Source organism: Mustela lutreola, chromosome 3 (assembly GCF_030435805.1).
Source record: "Mustela lutreola isolate mMusLut2 chromosome 3, mMusLut2.pri, whole genome shotgun sequence".
Lineage (NCBI taxonomy): Eukaryota > Metazoa > Chordata > Mammalia > Carnivora > Mustelidae > Mustela > Mustela lutreola.
Window position 1 is genome coordinate 154,900,169 of NC_081292.1, and position 17,871 is coordinate 154,918,039.

Below are 17,871 nucleotides of genomic sequence, written 5' to 3' on the forward strand. Positions count from 1 at the left end.
TTCAAAAGTTTTTACATTATATGAGTTAATACATTCACCTTTTCACTTAGCCATTTTGAATTGGGTGTTTGGTACTTTTTGACCTAACTGATATACCCTCTAAGATCTAATTTCTGCCTAATTAAAACTTACCTGGTACTATTTTCACTCTTTTCGCGTTATCTTTCAGAGTCCTTGGCCTTTTACTTCTTCAGTTACAAAACATTCTTTCCCAAACCAGGATGTCAAACATGCTCTCCCTCTGTCTGGAAAAACCTTCACGTGGCTGGTTCTTTCTTATGCTTTTTCTCAGGTTAAATGTCCGGAAACATTAATTGGAGAATTCTCCTCTTTTCATAGTGTCTAGGTAATTGTTCCACTGTCACATATTTTTGTCCCCAATAATTTCCTCCATTATATTCTTCACATATATAATTGTACATTTGGTGTTATTTTACTTCTTTGTCCCTTTGTCTACATTGAAGGACAGAAACTATATCTGCTTTCTTTTATCAGCATGTATCCAGTCAGTGCCTGGCACAAAATACATGCTTAAGAAGCTATTTTTGACAAAAGGAAGGAGATAAACTTGCAGGACTTGGACTTGAAAATTAGATGATAAATTAACTTTAATTAGTAAGTTTTCTAGGCCATGCTGTATTTTGTTCTGGTAGTACCAAATGGCTATGCAGGTTTTAGCTGGGAATGGGCATTATAAACCACATGGTGAGGAATCTTAAAGGATCACTTGACATTACTGAAAAGGGTATGAATAAATAAAATCCTGTAAGTCCAAATTTATTATTTTGTTAGAACTTCTCATTTAAAAAATAATCAGGGCTTAAGTTTACAGTCACTAGGGAATCATTTAAAAAAAAAAAAAAAAGAGGTAGCCTATTCTTGTGGGTTTAAGAATAAACCCAAAGCTTCATTCCAGTTTCTTTTAGTATTTATGTTATGAATAACTATTATAACATTTTTAGTTGCTTTGTCGATAGTGTAGATATCTATAAATTTCATTTAAAAAGGTCCAGAAATGTTCAGCTGTATAGCCTTCCTCAGTGGGTTTATTTTTGAAATATTATTTTACTTTAACTTTTATTTGTAGTTTTAAATTGGAATTTTAACAGTAAATTACTATAGAAAGGTAATGCCTTCAAATTAATTAAGTACTCATAAAAATAAACCCAGTATTATAGATTAAATTTTATCTCCTCCCAAAAAAGGATATACTGGAATTCTAACCCCCAGTATCTCAGAATGTGACTCATTTGGAAATAGGGTCATTACAGAGGATCAAGTTAAAAGGAAGTTATTAGGGTACGTTTTAAACCAATATGACTGGTTTCCTTGTAAAAGGGGGAAATTTGGACACAGAGACATGCACAGAGAAAGCCATGTGAGGATATAAAAAGAATACCTGAAGTTCCCAAAAGCTAAGAAAGAAGCATAGAACAGATCCTTCCTTAGTGCTTTCAGAGATAGCACGGCCCTGTCATCTCTTTGATTTCAGACATCTGCCCTCTGGAACTGTGAGATGTGGCTTTTGTTATAAGCCACTTAGGTTGTGGTACTTCAGTATGGCATCCCCAGCAAATTAATATACCCAGTATGTTTTCCAAAACTGATTTTAATAATTTTTGCTCATTTTAAGAATTTTTTTTATTGAAACATAGGTAAAATAAGATTTTGGAATTCAATTAATTTTAGTTACCTTTTCTCTATTTCATTATTAAAATAAAGTATAGCTGGACTTGAAGATAAAACTATATCTAAAAAATATTGTATATTTTTAGTATTTTAATCCATGAACTCTAAGTCCTTTCATTGGGCTAACAGAAATGCTTATTACAAAAGAGGAACTGCTCCTATCTTTAGCAACAATCATTTGCTAAACTGTAAACTGAATCAAGAACTGTTTACCATGTTCAGTGTTAGAGAGTGGCAGCTTTTGTTCCCTAAGGTTACCTAGACTTTTAATGACTTGTTTTCTAATTTAAAAAAAAAAAAAATGTTTGAAAGGAAAATAGTAACTTTACATAGAATCCAGGCAAATCACTACATAATCAAATGTTCAAAGTTAGTATCACCAGTACACATAGCAACATCTTGGACCTCAAATATGTTTTGCTGAGAAGGATGTACTGCTTCTCCTTCCCAAAGATGCATAACCTCTTCTAATCATGAGAAAGCATCAGACAAACCCACATTGAGAAATGTTCTACAAAATACCAGACCAGTACTCTTCAATGTATCAAGATCATGAGAGACCATACTGAGGAACTGTCACAAATAAGAGAAAATTAAGGAGATATAGCTACTAAAACTGATAAGATCTGAATAAATTATTAATTTTAATTCCTCAAGATTAATTTCTTGATTTTGAAAATTATTTCATGTCTGTAAGATGTTAACATAGGGGTGGTTGGGACTCTACTAATTTTGAAACTCTTGTGAGTCCTAAAATAATCTCAAAATAAATGCTTTAAGTGAAGACTTTCTTTCTATGCCATGCATCTTTTTAAATACTAAAATGTAGGAGTTAATTGGCTGAGAAATTTTCGACAGTGCAGGAATGAAATGAAGATTATTTGCAGGAAATGTCACCATTAACTATAGAATTCTTTCTGTTCTCTAATCAAAGTTTAAGATTATAGTTTGTATATTTTGAATTCCAGAATATTTGAAGATTTAATATATTTAAGAATTTTAATATGAACCAGTAATTTGAGCATTTCTTTAATTTACAATAATTTTGATGATGTTCTATTTGGTTATTACACTTACTCATTGCTAGTGTTGAAGTGTGCACATAACTTTTACTTGAACGTGCTGCCATTTTTTATGATTAGCATACTTTGCAGTTTGCATACTAGAGGCTGATTTTGCAATGCCATAAAATTATGCTTATAATTTTAAAGAACTAGAGACAAGAGTTTGAAGACATGTTGCAACAAGTTTGGGAAGCAATGAAAAGATTAAAGACATTTTTATTTCTAGCATACAAAAAGCAGCATTTGTGGAGTTCTATCATAGTAATCAGTCTCCTTGATTTTTACAAAGATTAGATGCTTTAGCATACTTCGTATAATTATTTTGCTTTAATTGGCTATCTGGACTTTTCCTGACTGTTAGGAGATTTTGTTCACTGGTAATTCAGGTTCAAGACATTAGTACAGTATTTATACTATTCTGTTCTTGTGGGGGGAAAACACTTTTTGTATTGTGGCATGAAGTGCACTAGCATTAATAAAGATATTTGCAGTTACCATGCCTTGTTACTGAGACACTGACATTTTATGTAACTGCTTTAAATCACTTATACCTAGATTGGCTAGCAGAATTTGAAAAGCTCTGCTCAGAAGTGTTCAGCTTCTTATAATTTAAGTCAGAAGTTAGGTATTACAGATGGATATTAATTTTTATTGTGCAAAATGTGCACATTTGTTACCTACCCATTAAAATGGAAACTAAAAAGTTCATAATGTTGAAATTACATTTGAATGTTAATATCTGTTATAAAGAGTAAGTGTAATCTTCTAAAAGTATTTTCATTTTATGATATAATTTATCAGGTTGCAGACGTTTTCTCTGAACAAAATTTAAGAGTTTTAATCATAACAAGTTATTATTTGGGAGTATCTTCTGATATTAGATATATGAATGTAGAAAAAATGACTTCTACAAACGTGGAACATTCTAATATCCAAATAATCTTATTTTGTAGTTGTAAGATTAATAGAGCCTGTTTGACTCATGTTGTATTTTGTTTCATGTAAAACAGCATCATTCTGCTTTTTTATTAATACAGAATATGCTTTGTTTTAAATATAGTTATAGCATTCACTGAACTACCACCAGTCCATGATGAAAAATCACCTTGTGAACAGTAACTTAAAATTTTAAGACAGCTAAAGGCTGACATTGTTCTGATAATGGAATGAGGGTGTAATCTAAACAGCACCCCCTGCTGTATAAGAAGATAAAAGCCACAAGCCACATTGGAGGGAAGGCAAACCACAAGAGACTGGTCTCTGGGAAACAAACTGAGGGTTTTGGAGAGAAAGGGGGTGGGGGATTGAATGAACCTGGTGGTGGGTATTATGGAGCACTGAGTGGAGTGCATAAACAATGAATTTTGGAACATTGAAAAAAAATTAAATTAAAAAAACAAGTCACAACAAAGAATTCATTAAATCAGCTTCTAATTTCCCAAAGACCTTTGAGTAACATTGTAAAGCAAAAAACATTGCTTTTTATAATTGGAGGAGAGAAAAAGTGATATATGCAGCTGACCTTTGAACAACACATATTTGAACTGTGTAGTCCCCTTATACATACTTTCTTTTTCAATCAATACAGTATAGTACTATAAATGTACTTTCTCTTCATTATGGTTTTCTTAACATTTTCTCTAGCTTACTTTATTGTAAGAATATGGTATAGAATATAGATAACATACAAAATATGTGTTAAATGATTGTTGAATTGTCAGTAAGTCTTCCAGTCAACAGTAGGCTGTTAGTAGTTAAGTTTTGGGAGGAGTCAGAAGTTACTGTTGGGTTTTCAACTGCAGTGGGGGGAGGGAGAGTTGGTGCCCTTACCTCTCTTTTGGGTAAGGATCAACTGTATTCTTAATTATTTAAGAACGATTAAGTTATTCTAATCATTCAATGATAGAATGAGTCTAATCATTCAATCTATTCAAGTTAATCTAATCACAAATAATTATTCTATCCTTTTAAAGGAAGAAGGAAACAAGGAAAATTATCATTTTAGTTGTCTGTAGCAGGTATTAGGAAGTGTTGCCCTTGCAACTGGTAACAGTTTTTTTATGCAGTGTTTTGTAGAGTAAAAATGATTAAGAGATGGCCTTTTCCTTTGTAACTTTAAATCCTAGTAATGGTACAGTGAAAGATAGCAAGTAATCATGAAAGTTCAAAGAAACCGCAAAACAGGTCTGGGAAATTCAGGGATACTTCTTAGGCAATATGTTTTTGAGATGGTTAGGATAGATAGGATTATGAGGCAAAAGAAATTCAAATGCATGATACATAGGTTGAGGGATGGGAGAGGTGTGAAGTAGAGGAAATAATGTGACCAAAAATACAACAGTGGAAAACATTCGTTAAGTACCAGTTGTGTTTCACACTTTGCAGTTATTGGGGATACTAAGATAAATGAGATTCAGCTTTTGTTCTCAAAGAGTTTAAATCTTAGTTTACCAATTAATTGCATAGAAGTGATGGTTAAAACAATGGAAGCACATGAAATAACTGAGAAAGCATAAAGAAAGAAAGAAATGTAGCTGGACAAAATCCTTAAGAATGTTTGCTTTTAGAAAAGAAAATCCAATAAACCAGACCAGGAATTTTATTAAAAGACATAGTTAAGAAGAAGATCAGGACAGTTCCATGACCTGGAGCTTAAGGGTGAACATGGGTTTTGTGTTGTTGGTTTGTGGTTGTTGGTTTTTTTAAAAAATTTGTTTGTTTTTGGGTTTTTTGAGTTCTCCTCCCCTTCCTTACTCCCCTAATAGTGGGTTTTAATGAGGAAGAGGCACTCAGCAATGCTAGATTTATACAAAGTGGTGAAAATTAAGACAAGTAAAGATCAGTGGGACCTGGTAATTAAGAAAACTTCAGTAACTTGAGGTTTGAGGTTTGGCACAAATATTAAAGATTCTGAGAAGAGGGGAGGGAGTAGACATACAGGTAAGACTTCTTTCAAGGTTAACGCAGGAGAGATGGTGATGAAATTGAGAAGGAAGAGTAGATAGGGTCAGGGGAGTAGTAGAAGATTGGGGGTGACTAGAGGTCATGCTAAGAAATTAAGAAAATGGAAATGAGAAATTGTGGTTAAGTGCAACCTAAGAGTTTAAGACCTTGGAGGTGGTAGAATTTTGAGTGATCAAATCCAATATGTGACTTAAATGGAATCAGGAAGAATAAAGACCAAGTGATAATTTTTTTTTTTTAAAGATTTTTATTCATTTGAGAGAGAGAGACAAAGAGCATGAGCAGGGGAGAGAGGATGGGGGAAAACAGGCTCTCTGTTGAGCAGAGAGCCCAATGTGGGGCTCGATCCCAGGACCCTGGATCACGACCTGAATTAAAGGCAAACGCTTAATTTTCTGAGCCACTGAGGCGCCCCTGGCCAAGTGGTAATTTAAAAAAAAAAAGAACCAGGCTTCAGTGAAGTAAGGCAAAGGAAGCTAGGAAGTATACTTGCAAGTTTAAATGAAGATTCAAAAGAACTTCCTGTTCTAATTGAAGGTCTTTGGATCGGTCCCATGGATGGGCCTCTTCTGCTCTTAATGAGTAGTAGTAAATTAATTTGTTCAACAGATATTTGTTGTATTTCTACTTTGAGACAACATTTTAGGTATTTAGGATCTATTATTGACTTGTACATATGACAGTATCACTTTAAATAATATTGAAATATTAACTAACTTGTTTTATTATATCATGGTGTAAAAAATAGTTTAGTACTATTTAATTTATGTTCAACCATGAATTTCTTGAGGTCATTCATCCTTGTATGCCAAGTTCCAAACATAGCACCTGACACTTTTAGTTATGTTCATGAAATGCCTGAATTACAGAAACTTTTGAATAAAGAACAGAATGATTCTGGAAGGTCATTTATTTATTTATTTATTTATTTACATGGAATTAGTATCTGTGTTTTTTTAAAGGTGGTAGAAAAACAGTATTAAATCGTAGTTTTAAGAGTTTTTTAATGAGAAAGATGTACTTATTGTATCATTGACTAATAGGTTCTTGCTATAACGGCAAAACATAGTGAAAAATATGAAATGTGTTATGGAATTATTTCTCTTCTGTGTACAACTATATCTGTGTAGCACAGAAAGTTTCTAATGTGTATTTTTGATAATGCATGGTATCACTGTAATCATTATAATGTGGTCTTAGTCTTTTTTACTAAATACAAATGTGAATAGACCAACAGGGAATAAACTCTATAGATTCCATTGTCACTTGGGTGTTTTCTATGCTTTAATTACCTTCACCAAGAATTTTACAAGAAGGGATAAGAAAATAGAATAAGACAGCTTCTTTGTAATGTCTCCAGGCATAAATGTAACTTTGTGTACAAGACTGTACTTTTTTCCCCCATTTTAATCTGTGGTGAGTAAAGCTCATATTTTGTTAAAATTCTAGACTCACTTCCTCTTAGATATCACTCTTTTTAGAGTTAAAAAAACTTTGTTATCAAATTCTATATGATTGGTTCTTAATTACTGCTGCAAGAGTGACAGCTTCATTTAGATATTGTTTGTGTTTTATTTTCATGAGACTTCAGGGTTTAGCTCATTTACTTCTTCACAAAAATAAAATTGATGTTTTAACTATGCTTCTAAGAATGCTTACTACCAGTTCATTAGCTATCATAGAAGTATTTCTATCATCTCTGATCCTTTGTAATTTTAATCTGTTCTGAATTTTCATATTTGTATAGTTTTGAGTTTACCCCACAGACTTTTTTCATATTAAATAACTGTTACATGGAGTTGACATATATAATTTAAGAATTATTATTTTGTAAAATATAAATGAAAAATGATTCTAAAATCCTCAAACTAGAATGTTCACTTCAACTTGCTTATCCAGAAAACTGATATAAAAGGAAATGTAACTGATCATAGTATAAATGAATATTAATGAAACATTTGATTAAGGACATCTCATTCATGAAGTTGAATTGATTGTTGAGAACCATGGATTTTACATGTGAAAATAAACAAATAAATACTGGTTCTTAATGTTACAGGTTCATGTTTTTAGAGAAACTAGCTGGCTTTTAGAGAATTGGCCAAAAAAAAAAAAAGTCCACAGTCCTTCTGGTTTCCTGTTGCTAGGCTTGATGATGTTTGAATGACCTTCTCTAGTATACCCTATTTTTGTTTGCCTCAACCTTAGTGCTAATGTAGTCTAGAGCTCTGATAACACTGAAGTACCGAATTCACAAATTTTCTTTTTTAGTCTGTGATGAACAGAAACAGATTGGCTGACTTGGGAAAGATACCCACAGTCTATCTTTCCCTTGTGCTCCCTGCAGTTTCTTTGTGGCCCTTCTTGCAAAGGCACATTGAGGATCTTCCCTGTGAGATCCAGTTACTGTGTTGTTTTAATGGGACCTTGACCAGAAGTTTTTACCTTATAAGTTGATATAAGATCTACTTGGTGAAATTTATTTAAATCTTACTACTTTAATAAAAAATATAATGTTATTTCAGTACATAATATAAGGTTTATATTAGTCTCTGAGGGTACATGCTAACCTTTTTCATGATTCCTCTTGGCTCTCAGGGAATAAAAAAGCAGAGGAGAGATCTCTTTGATAACTAACTGATAACAAAAAGTATACCTATTTTTAGCTTTTGTTTTTATATTTCTCAAATGTATTATGTTAAAAACAATTAAATTGCAGTGCACAGTTAAGTATGATATAAACAGAAGATAATAAAGGAGACCTATCCTTATTTTAACACAGAGCATAATACCTTTCACACAATAAATTCTTAAAATAGACTGGAGTGTGGAGTTTGACACTCTATTTTCATAGTATCAGGCTAGGGGAACTTAATTATTTCTTGGAAGTAAAAGGAGGATTTCCAAGAATTAACAAATTTTCTGTCAAATCTCTTACAAAGTATGAAAAATAAGTTGTGTTTTTAGTTGTATAACATTTCGACCTGGAGTTTATGACACTTAGAACTAGATCTTTAGAATGCAGATTGAAAAGTCACACATTTGAATTGAATGTGATCCTTCCATCACAAAGTTAAAAATGACTTTTATATTGATAACCAAACTTGGATACATTTAGAAATATCTTAGTAAGTTTATTCATTAAATCTTTATGCTGCCTTTTATATTGCTTTATTAGGCTAGAATATAATCCCTTTTTCGTGTCAACTCTCCTTACCTGAGAGCTATTGGACAGAGACCATAGCTTCACTTCTGGCTCTTGGAACTGGGAATGCCTTGCCCAGAGTGTGTGATAATTTGAGTAATGGCTTGGTGACAGATTGTGGGCTGACTTCATTGGTTTTTAACCTTATGTTAATAGAACGCTTTTGTTTTCCTTGTTATGAGTAAAAAAAAATTGATAATAATGTACATGTATTAACAAAGTTCAATTCACATCAGTGGGTCAAATTATTATAATTAATGACAATTATACCTCAAATCTCAAATTCAAAGTAAATAAGGTTATGCCACTCATTTTCATTTTATTTAGAGTACTTTCATATTTCTGTAGGGTTTGAAGAGCAGAAATAGAAAAAGAAAAATGTAAAATAGAAATTTATGATAAGAAATTAGTATAAATTTTAATTATGAACTCTGAAATCAGATAAATCTCATCTGTTTTTATAGTACAACTTTAAGTGTGTTTTTTTCCCTCCCAGGACATTTATTCAGAGCAGCTGGGGATCAACCGTTTAACCTGTCCACAGTGTCGAGTGCCTTCCCAATGGTCAGCCACCCAGTCTTTGGTCTACATTCAGCCAGCTCAGGGCATTCAGAATTTGGTGGTTTGGGGACACTTGGTACACCCACAGCCTTAGCCGCACATCCCCAACTAGCATCTTTTCCAGGTAAACATCTGTTACAAACAGTGTTCAAGGAAAGGAGGAAAGCTTGAAAATGTTCAAGCAATAATTTGTTTATTAAATTGAACAAAAAGAATAGTCTAATGCCTGGTATATTGAAACTCTTGTACAAGAATTGACTCAATCCTATTTATCACGTGCAAAAAAACCCCCACACTATGTGTGCTAGATGGCAGCATTGATTACAGCTATGCAAGTGTTTAGCTAGAGAAAGGGGCATCTGCCACAAAAGTGATTAATTAGGCCAAGTGTATGTATTGTGAGTATAGAGCTTGATGAATTTTTCTCAGCTTTATTTGATTTTTTTAAAAAATTATTTAACTTACAATGGAAAGTAAACTCCAGTTCTTATAACAAATATCTCTATACTTTTGAATTCTCACTTCTCTGTACTTTCCAAGGAAGGTGAACTTGGCTTTTAAATTCTATATTTTTCCATATTTGATCAGAACAACTATAAATTTGCAACATTTGCATTACAGCAAGACCAGAATTATCCCCAGTTCTACAGATTATGATAATTCAGGAGCTTAGTAAGGCACCAATTAAAGCTTAAATTGGATAAGCATGCTATAATTTTCCTTGTTATATTATTTTCAAAGTCTAAACTTTCATGTGTTTCCAGTGATTGATTTCACTTTAATAAATTTTAGCAAGGGATGCATGGTTTGGTCTTATAAAAAATAGTTTACAAATTAGAACATAATTCTAGAGACAAATAGACCTGAATTTAAACCTGACTGTTACATTTTAGCTGCGTGATCATGAACAAGTAATCTGACCACTCTGCCTCAGTTTTCTCATCTGAAAAATTGAGGATAGGTAATGGTACCTGCTTCTTAGGGCTCTTGTGAAGATTGAAGGAGATAAGCCATATAAGTAATGATTGCAATGTTTAGCATACATGAGTATGTAATTAGTTATTATTATTATTACTTCCTCTTTCCCACTTTAATGGGTAATGAACTATCAAGTGCTTCTTCAAAAGGAAACGAACATCTCATTTTAACTGTATACAGAATGGAAAGACAGATTTATATTTAAAGTACTGTTTCTTGAGTCATACTCTTTTTTAATTTAGTTGTCTGGAAGAGAGTAGCTGGTGGGGAGAGTTAATATGACTAGAAAGTTAAAATCAAGTCTTAAACTAAGCCTTAACATTTGTTTTAAAAATACTAATAGGAATTTATTTAGGCTAGTTTCTAACATGGTTGCTTAGCAAGATGATCAATCTGATAGATATTTGCTGAAATATAAAATTTCTGATTAAGAATAAAAATAGATAGTAGAAATATAGTTACTGGGTGTCTTAAAAATTTTTTTAATCATTTTGTCATAGCTTATTATACCATTACTTTTGAGCCTATCTAAATTATTATTCACTCATTCATTTATTGTACAAAGTTCTTTGAGCATCTGCTGTATTCTGTGCATTGAGGAATATACTGACATAGTATGTGTAATTTACAGTTTTTAGGAGATGGATAAACAATGACAAAACAGTCTTTAATGGTGAAGTATGTCTATGTAAGCATACTGTTTTCACCAAATAGACACTATGCCTAGACCTAGAAGACTCATTTATTTAAGTTGTAGATTGGGCATAATAATTTAAATTTAAATTCTCTGTAATTGCCTTTATTCAGAAGGGTAATCTAAATGCCAAATTTTTGAAATCACCTAAAAGTTAAATGAAGACACGCAAGAAAGAAATTACTAGAAATTTTAAATAAAGAATAACTTACTTTATAATTTTATGTACTTTCTGCATTTCAGATAATAAAATCAACAGATGCAAAATTATTTAATGGATATTAGTCTAATATTATTTCCATTTTATATTGACATAGTATTTCACAGTAATTTCTTTTAAAATATTTATAACTTTTGGTCATTATATTTTTATATTATATTACCATGAATTTCTGTGAAGCATCTGGCTCCATCAAGTATGAAAGATTTAAAAATTCTGCTATATCTTCTAGGCCCAATATCATCTGAAATATTAGACTCTTTCAGTTGAATATAATTAATGTTGCCAATATGCTGTTACCTTCTTTGAATAGCTTTAGAAACTCATCATATTCTGGTTTATGTAATCCTTATTTTATATATTTTCTTTTATGAACAAACTATTTTGTGAGTGACTAAGTTTGTTTTCATTTTCTTAAACTTGGAAGATAAATAAGCTTTTCATTTAACAAAAATTATATTATTTCTTATGAAATATTAGATATTTGTAAAGTTTGTAGTCAGAAGCTCTACCATTTTCATATTTTTATTTTATTGATTTTATTTACCTTTTTTTTTCTTTTAACTTGTGGTGTCAGCTTGTTTATAACATACACATTTTCCAACTTTTTATTTTCTAATCCCCATCGTCTGTACTTATTTATAGTGAGGTTCTAAAGTATAGTGTTATGGTTATGCTTTTTTCTGAGCATTATTTCTGAGCATATTTTATATCTAAAATATTTGAATCTTATTATACTTAGATTGCCTTACCAACTTGTAGGCTGTTTATGAAGTCTATACATTCAGCTGTAATGCTTTAATTATAGACTCTGTATTAAATAATGTAAATATCTTTAGGAAACCTCAGTCCCTTTTTATTAGCAATTTGGAACCTAGGTTTCAAACCTATAAATAAGAATAGATTCCAGCTGAGCTGATACAAGTCCAAAATACACAGTTTTCCTTCCCACCTAAATACACTTCTTTCATCTAAACAGGGATAAATGATTAATGCTTTTGTATAGTTATTCTTGGTTCAGTTCCCATCATTCAGGCACTGCTAAATATGCATTGGTGTCATTTCACTAGCAGTGCCTTCCTGCAGTGCAGAAGAATAGCTTTTGCAGTTTTCTGCTTACTCTGTTTTTAGACCTTTTAGAATAGCAGCCACCATGAACATTTCACTTTTTGAAGAAAACAGATTTTGTCATTAGATAATGAAGGTGCATATCTTTACATTCTGTTTTTAATGAAGGGCTATTCTTAGAAAAGATTTAAAGATCATACAAGAAACTGACAAAATTAAATTTTTCCCATACTATATTTTCAGTTTCTTTTCTCTAATTTCCTCGTGTTGGTTACAATCAATGAAAAATACAGCACATCTCTTAGAAGATTAGCCTGAAAGGTCATAAATGATTTGGTAATCTGGCAGGTTAGCCAAGTAGAAAAGATTATTTCTAAGATTTTAAATGGGGCAATACAAGACGTTCTTTTGGATTATTTTCAAATATCATCTTAATCTTCACCCTTTTTGATAAATGTATTCTATAAAATTTGGCTTCTCTCCTTTTCTAATAGTTTTAACTAAGAGCCACTGTTTGAACATCTAAATTGCATTTGATGATTTTCTACCATTGATTCACTTTACATTGATAAAACAATCATTGTTAGCTATAATTTATGAAAGAAAATATAAACAAACTCCAAGCTTTCCATATTAACTTTTATGGGGAAGAGTTTTGTAGAACTTTTATGTTTTAATATGACTTATTTTGGAAATCTTTGAATACCTGAGACAGAAAAAAAACACTGCTTTTGCTATCTTGATGTTTTTAATTAAGTATAGAATATCTTCTTTCATAAATGAACTTGAGGTATACTGGTTTACAGTAGCAGTCTTGGTATTATTATTTATGATTTTTCAGACTCAGATTTAAATTGTATATAATTTGAGGAAATTCTTAACATAGGTTGTAAATGGTACAACCATAAATTCTAAGGTTTTAAAATACATTAGTATATTCTTAAATTTCATAATTATGAAATTTTTCTAAATTCTCTAATTTAGGAAAATTATGGTATAAGTTATCAAGAAGTCACACAGTTCTTTACTTTTCCAAATTTTCCATTTTATTTTTAAACCATAGACTACCTTTATTCTTCATAAACTTGAGTTCAAGGAAGCTGCCAAGTGAAGATCCTTGGATACTTTCTTAATGAGAGGAGTGATGAGTATGTAACATCTAATAAGCTGTCTTACAGTTAGATGATCAGAACTGTGTATAATGCAGCTGTTCTGTTCCAAAATGAAACTTGGTATTTTTTTCCAGGATTAAAGTAAAAAAAGCATTGTTACATTAACTAGAAAGTTAATTCAAGTATTTTTTGCTTGTTTGTTTGATGTTTGGTTTTGAGGTGCAGAATGGTGGCGAACAGCAGATGTTCATAGTCGCACAGGGGCAACCTTCTTTCCACCATTACTGGGAATTCCACCACTGTTTGCTCCTCCAGCCCAGAATCATGATTCTTCTTCATTCCATTCAAGAACTTCAGGAAAAAGTAATAGAAATGGTCCTGAAAAAGGTATTCCTTAACTTAAGTGATGTTTTACAAATCCTCCATTCCAATACCTATTTTCAGTAGAGTTTAGGTTTAATAACTTTATATAACAGTATACTAGACACTTTTCACGATGGCTTGCTTACTCCTTAACAATAACTCTGAGAGATTGGAAGTATCTTCATTTCACATCCAAGAGTAAATAAGTGATTTGAGGACAGCTTGCATGGCAGTGTGGCATGGCAAGATTTGAACCTGGCCTTCTAACTCCCAACTCCACTGCTTTTTCCTCTGTATCTCATTACCTCCTGTGTATAATCCAGCATAAGATTTACTTCTGTAATTAAGCACTAAATTCATCAAAACTATTATCCAAGTACTCCTTTTTTCTTTTAAGTGATCATTAATATTTCTGCAGTTTATAACCTGTTAGAATAGCATTTGCAAATCATAATAGCATTTTGGATGGTTTATTATTATCATTATCATTTCTCACTTGGGTAAGAGCTTTTGGTGAGTTTGCTCTGAAAAGGGAAATGTTTGCATTTAATTATATTTCTAAACATTATTTTAATGGAAGTGGAATTCAGATAAATATAAAATTACCATTTTAAAGTGAACAGTTCGGTGGCATTTAATGCATTCAGTCTTGAACAACTTCCACCTCTGTATACTTACAAAACATTTCATCATGCCAAAAGGAAACTCCATACCCCTTAAGCAATTTCTCCCCATTCTTCCCCCTCTCAATCTCTGGCCATCACTAGCTTATGCACTGTCTCTGTGGATTTATTGTGAATATTTCATACAATACATGACTTTTTATGTCTGACTTCTTTCATGATGACTGACTTTCTTAGCGTGATGTTTTAGAGTCATTCATATTATATATAGCATATATCATTACATCATACCTTCTTTATGACTGAGTAATATTCTCTTGGATAAACATGTTTGTTTTTATTTTCAAGGTGTAAATGGGTCAATAAATGGAAACAGTACATCATCTGTATCTGGTATCAACACACCTGTATTATCCACTACTGCTTCAAGTTCTGTGGGACAAACTAAAAGTCTAAGCTCAGGTGGAGGAAATCGAAAATGTAATCAGGAACAAAACAAAAACCAGCCTTTGGATGCTAGAGCTGACAAAATAAAAGATAAGGTAAGTTATTCCTTCCAGAACAAATGTGTAACAGATCTTTATGTAAGCATTCCAAGCTTCAAACTACCTGAATCTATGAAAAAATTTCTTATGAATTACCACTCCTATTTTACAAATGCTTATTTTTATGGTTTGGTACTAATATTAGGACTCTTAAAAACTACATCTGTTAGCACCAGTATAAATAATACAAATAGTAATAATAGCTAAGATTTGTGGAGAACTTAACATATAACAGCTCTACTCTGATTGATTTGCATATAATATCTATTTTAATCCTCTATAACCCCTAATTAGCTAGGTATTGTTATTATAAATGGAGAAACTGGGCCTCAAAATAGTTGGCCAGTAAGTGGACAGGATTTGAAGTCCAAGTGGTTGACCCCAGAGCCCATGTTTTTAAGAAAACAAAAATGAGAAAACATTTTATTATGGGAAATTTGATATCTATAGAATAGACAGAATAGTATGATAATCCTGTGTACCCATTATTCATTTTCAAGAGTTGTCACCTCTTGGCCCATTTTATTTCATTATATCTCCAACTGTGCAGGTTATCAGTTTATACCTCTCACCTTCCTCTGCTTGACCAGTTGGCGCAGTTAGAGCTTGTCAGCAGAGGGTGTTGGAGAAACCGTGGAAAAAGAAAGGCTGTTTCTGGTTGCAATGTTTTCTTCTTGCTGTCATGCTGTGGCTGCCAGTGAGTAGCTTTCAGCCCAGCTGGCAGCTTCTCTGTGGTTTCGGTTTAGGAGACCTAGAAGTACACACCGTCTGGTGGGTCTCATGGGCATCCCAGCAAGCATCTTAGTAGTAAGTTTTGCCGGGATGCCAGTGGGTGGCTTTCTAGCTAATTTTAGTGGCACCCCAGTGAGGAGGTTTCCAGAAACTTTTCCTGGCACTCCAGCAGGCATGTTTCTTATTTGCCAGCCTTGACCTGTGACACCTCAGTGAGCTTTTCTGCCATCCAGTGGGCAACAGCCACATCCTCTCCAAAGTCTGAAGTTCAGCCTTGGGTGAATGAGGTTGGAAGATAGAGGCTCTCTTCCAAGTTTACCTTTATTTTACTACTCTACCTCTGCCCTCCAGGAAGTGGTTGTTCCCTACATCTGCTATTTCAGTATTCTTTAGAGGTCTCTTTATCTCTTTTAGTAGTATTCATATTCTGCTACTAGTTAATAATTCTACATCATAAAATCTCCCAGCTCAAATAGCTGATGTGCTTTCTGCCTTCTGACCAGATCTGTCTGCCATTGAAAAGGTATTATCAGGAGTAGGGTGGATATGCAAATTGCAGATGATAAATTCACTCCAATATTCTGGTCATTCTGAGCCTTTAGATTTCCTCTTCCATATCATGCCAGAGAAGCTGTGACATTTTCATTTTATTAAATGTAGACCTCCACAGAGTCTGGGTTTCATGCATACGAGCAGGTAAGCTAGGATACCTCCAGCTACATGAACTGATATATTATGTCCATACTTTCTCTTAAGTGCACCCATATTTACGAATTTGGTCTGCTCTCATTTGTAATTTCTTCTTGAGATAGGAGTCTTGGTTTATTTTGATTTAAAACTCCTGGTACCAGCTGCAAACATTTTGGGAATAAAGATAATAACTAGGGCAGCATCTTCTCATCTCTAAATTCTGTAAAAACCACATTGAAGGCCTGGTTTTCTGGGGGAGCAGAGTCCGCGCACATCCTTTTCTTCACCATCTCAGTTATAATATCAAGGAGCTTGTCTCTTCCCCATTGCCTTTACTTGCCTCCTTTGTTTTAGATCATTTGACCCAAAAAGTCTGAGTATTTCTGATCTTTCTATTCTTCTTCTTTTTTTTAAAGATTTTATTTATTTACTTGACAGAGAGAGATCACAAGTAGGCAAGGAAGGCAGGCAGAGAGAGAGAGTGGAGGAAGCAGGCTCCCCGCAGAGCAGAGAGCCTGGTGCGGAACTCGATCCCACACCCTGAGATCACAACCCAACCCCGAAGGCAGAGGCCCAACCCACTGAGCCACCCAGGCGCCCCTCTGATCTTTCTATTCTTTTCTATTGAATCTGTGTGTCTATTTCTGTGGCAGTACCACACTGTTTTGATTATTACAGCTTTGTAGTAGAACTTGAGATCTGAAATTGTGATACCTCTAGCTGTGTTCTTCTTTTTCAAGAATGGTTTGGCTATTCAAAGTCTTATGGTTCCATACAAATTTTAGTATTATTTGTTCTGGTTCTGTGAAAAATATTGTTGGTATTTTGATAGAGATTGCATTAAATCTATAGATAGCTTGGGTAGTATGGACATTTTAACAGCATTGGTTCTTTCAGTACATGAGCATGGAATATCTTTCCATTTGTTTGTATCATCTTCAATTTCTTTCATCAGTGTTTTATAGTTTTCAGAGTACAGGTCTTTTACCTCCTTAGTTTATTCCTGGGTATTTTATTATTTTTGGTGCAATCACTCCAAAGGGGATGTTTTCTTAATTTCTCTTCCTGCTACTTCACTATTAGTGTGTAGAAGTATAGCGGTTTTCTGTAGATTAGTTTTGTATTTTGCAACTTTACTGAACTCCTTAATTAGTTCTAGTAGTTTTGTGGTGAAGTGTTTAGGGTTTTCTATGTATAATATCATGTCATCTGCAAATAGTGGCACTTTTACTTCTTCCTTATCAATTTGGATGCTTCTTATGTATTTTTTTTTCTTATGTGATTGCTATTGGCTAGGACTTCCAATACAATGTTAAATAAAAGTGATGAGCGTGGACAGCCTTATCTTGTTCCCAATCTTAGA

At 32.8% G+C, this 17,871-nt stretch overlaps 1 protein-coding gene across 20 annotated transcripts in view; it reads left to right on the forward strand.

Moving 5' to 3' along the window:
- The window catches only part of BAZ2B (bromodomain adjacent to zinc finger domain 2B), a 317,972-nt gene that overhangs the window by 184,330 nt on the left and 115,771 nt on the right, over nucleotides 1–17,871 (forward strand). For 14 of the 20 annotated variants that reach the window (XM_059167217.1, XM_059167218.1, XM_059167219.1 and 11 more), the window contains 3 exons: nucleotides 9,419–9,607; nucleotides 13,775–13,942; nucleotides 14,890–15,083. In XM_059167217.1, coding sequence (XP_059023200.1) covers nucleotides 9,419–9,607; nucleotides 13,775–13,942; nucleotides 14,890–15,083 — 551 coding nt within the window. The remainder of the gene's footprint in view (nucleotides 1–9,418; nucleotides 9,608–13,774; nucleotides 13,943–14,889; nucleotides 15,084–17,871) is intronic. The other 6 variants (XM_059167215.1, XM_059167230.1, XM_059167232.1 and 3 more) reach the window with 3 other exon arrangements.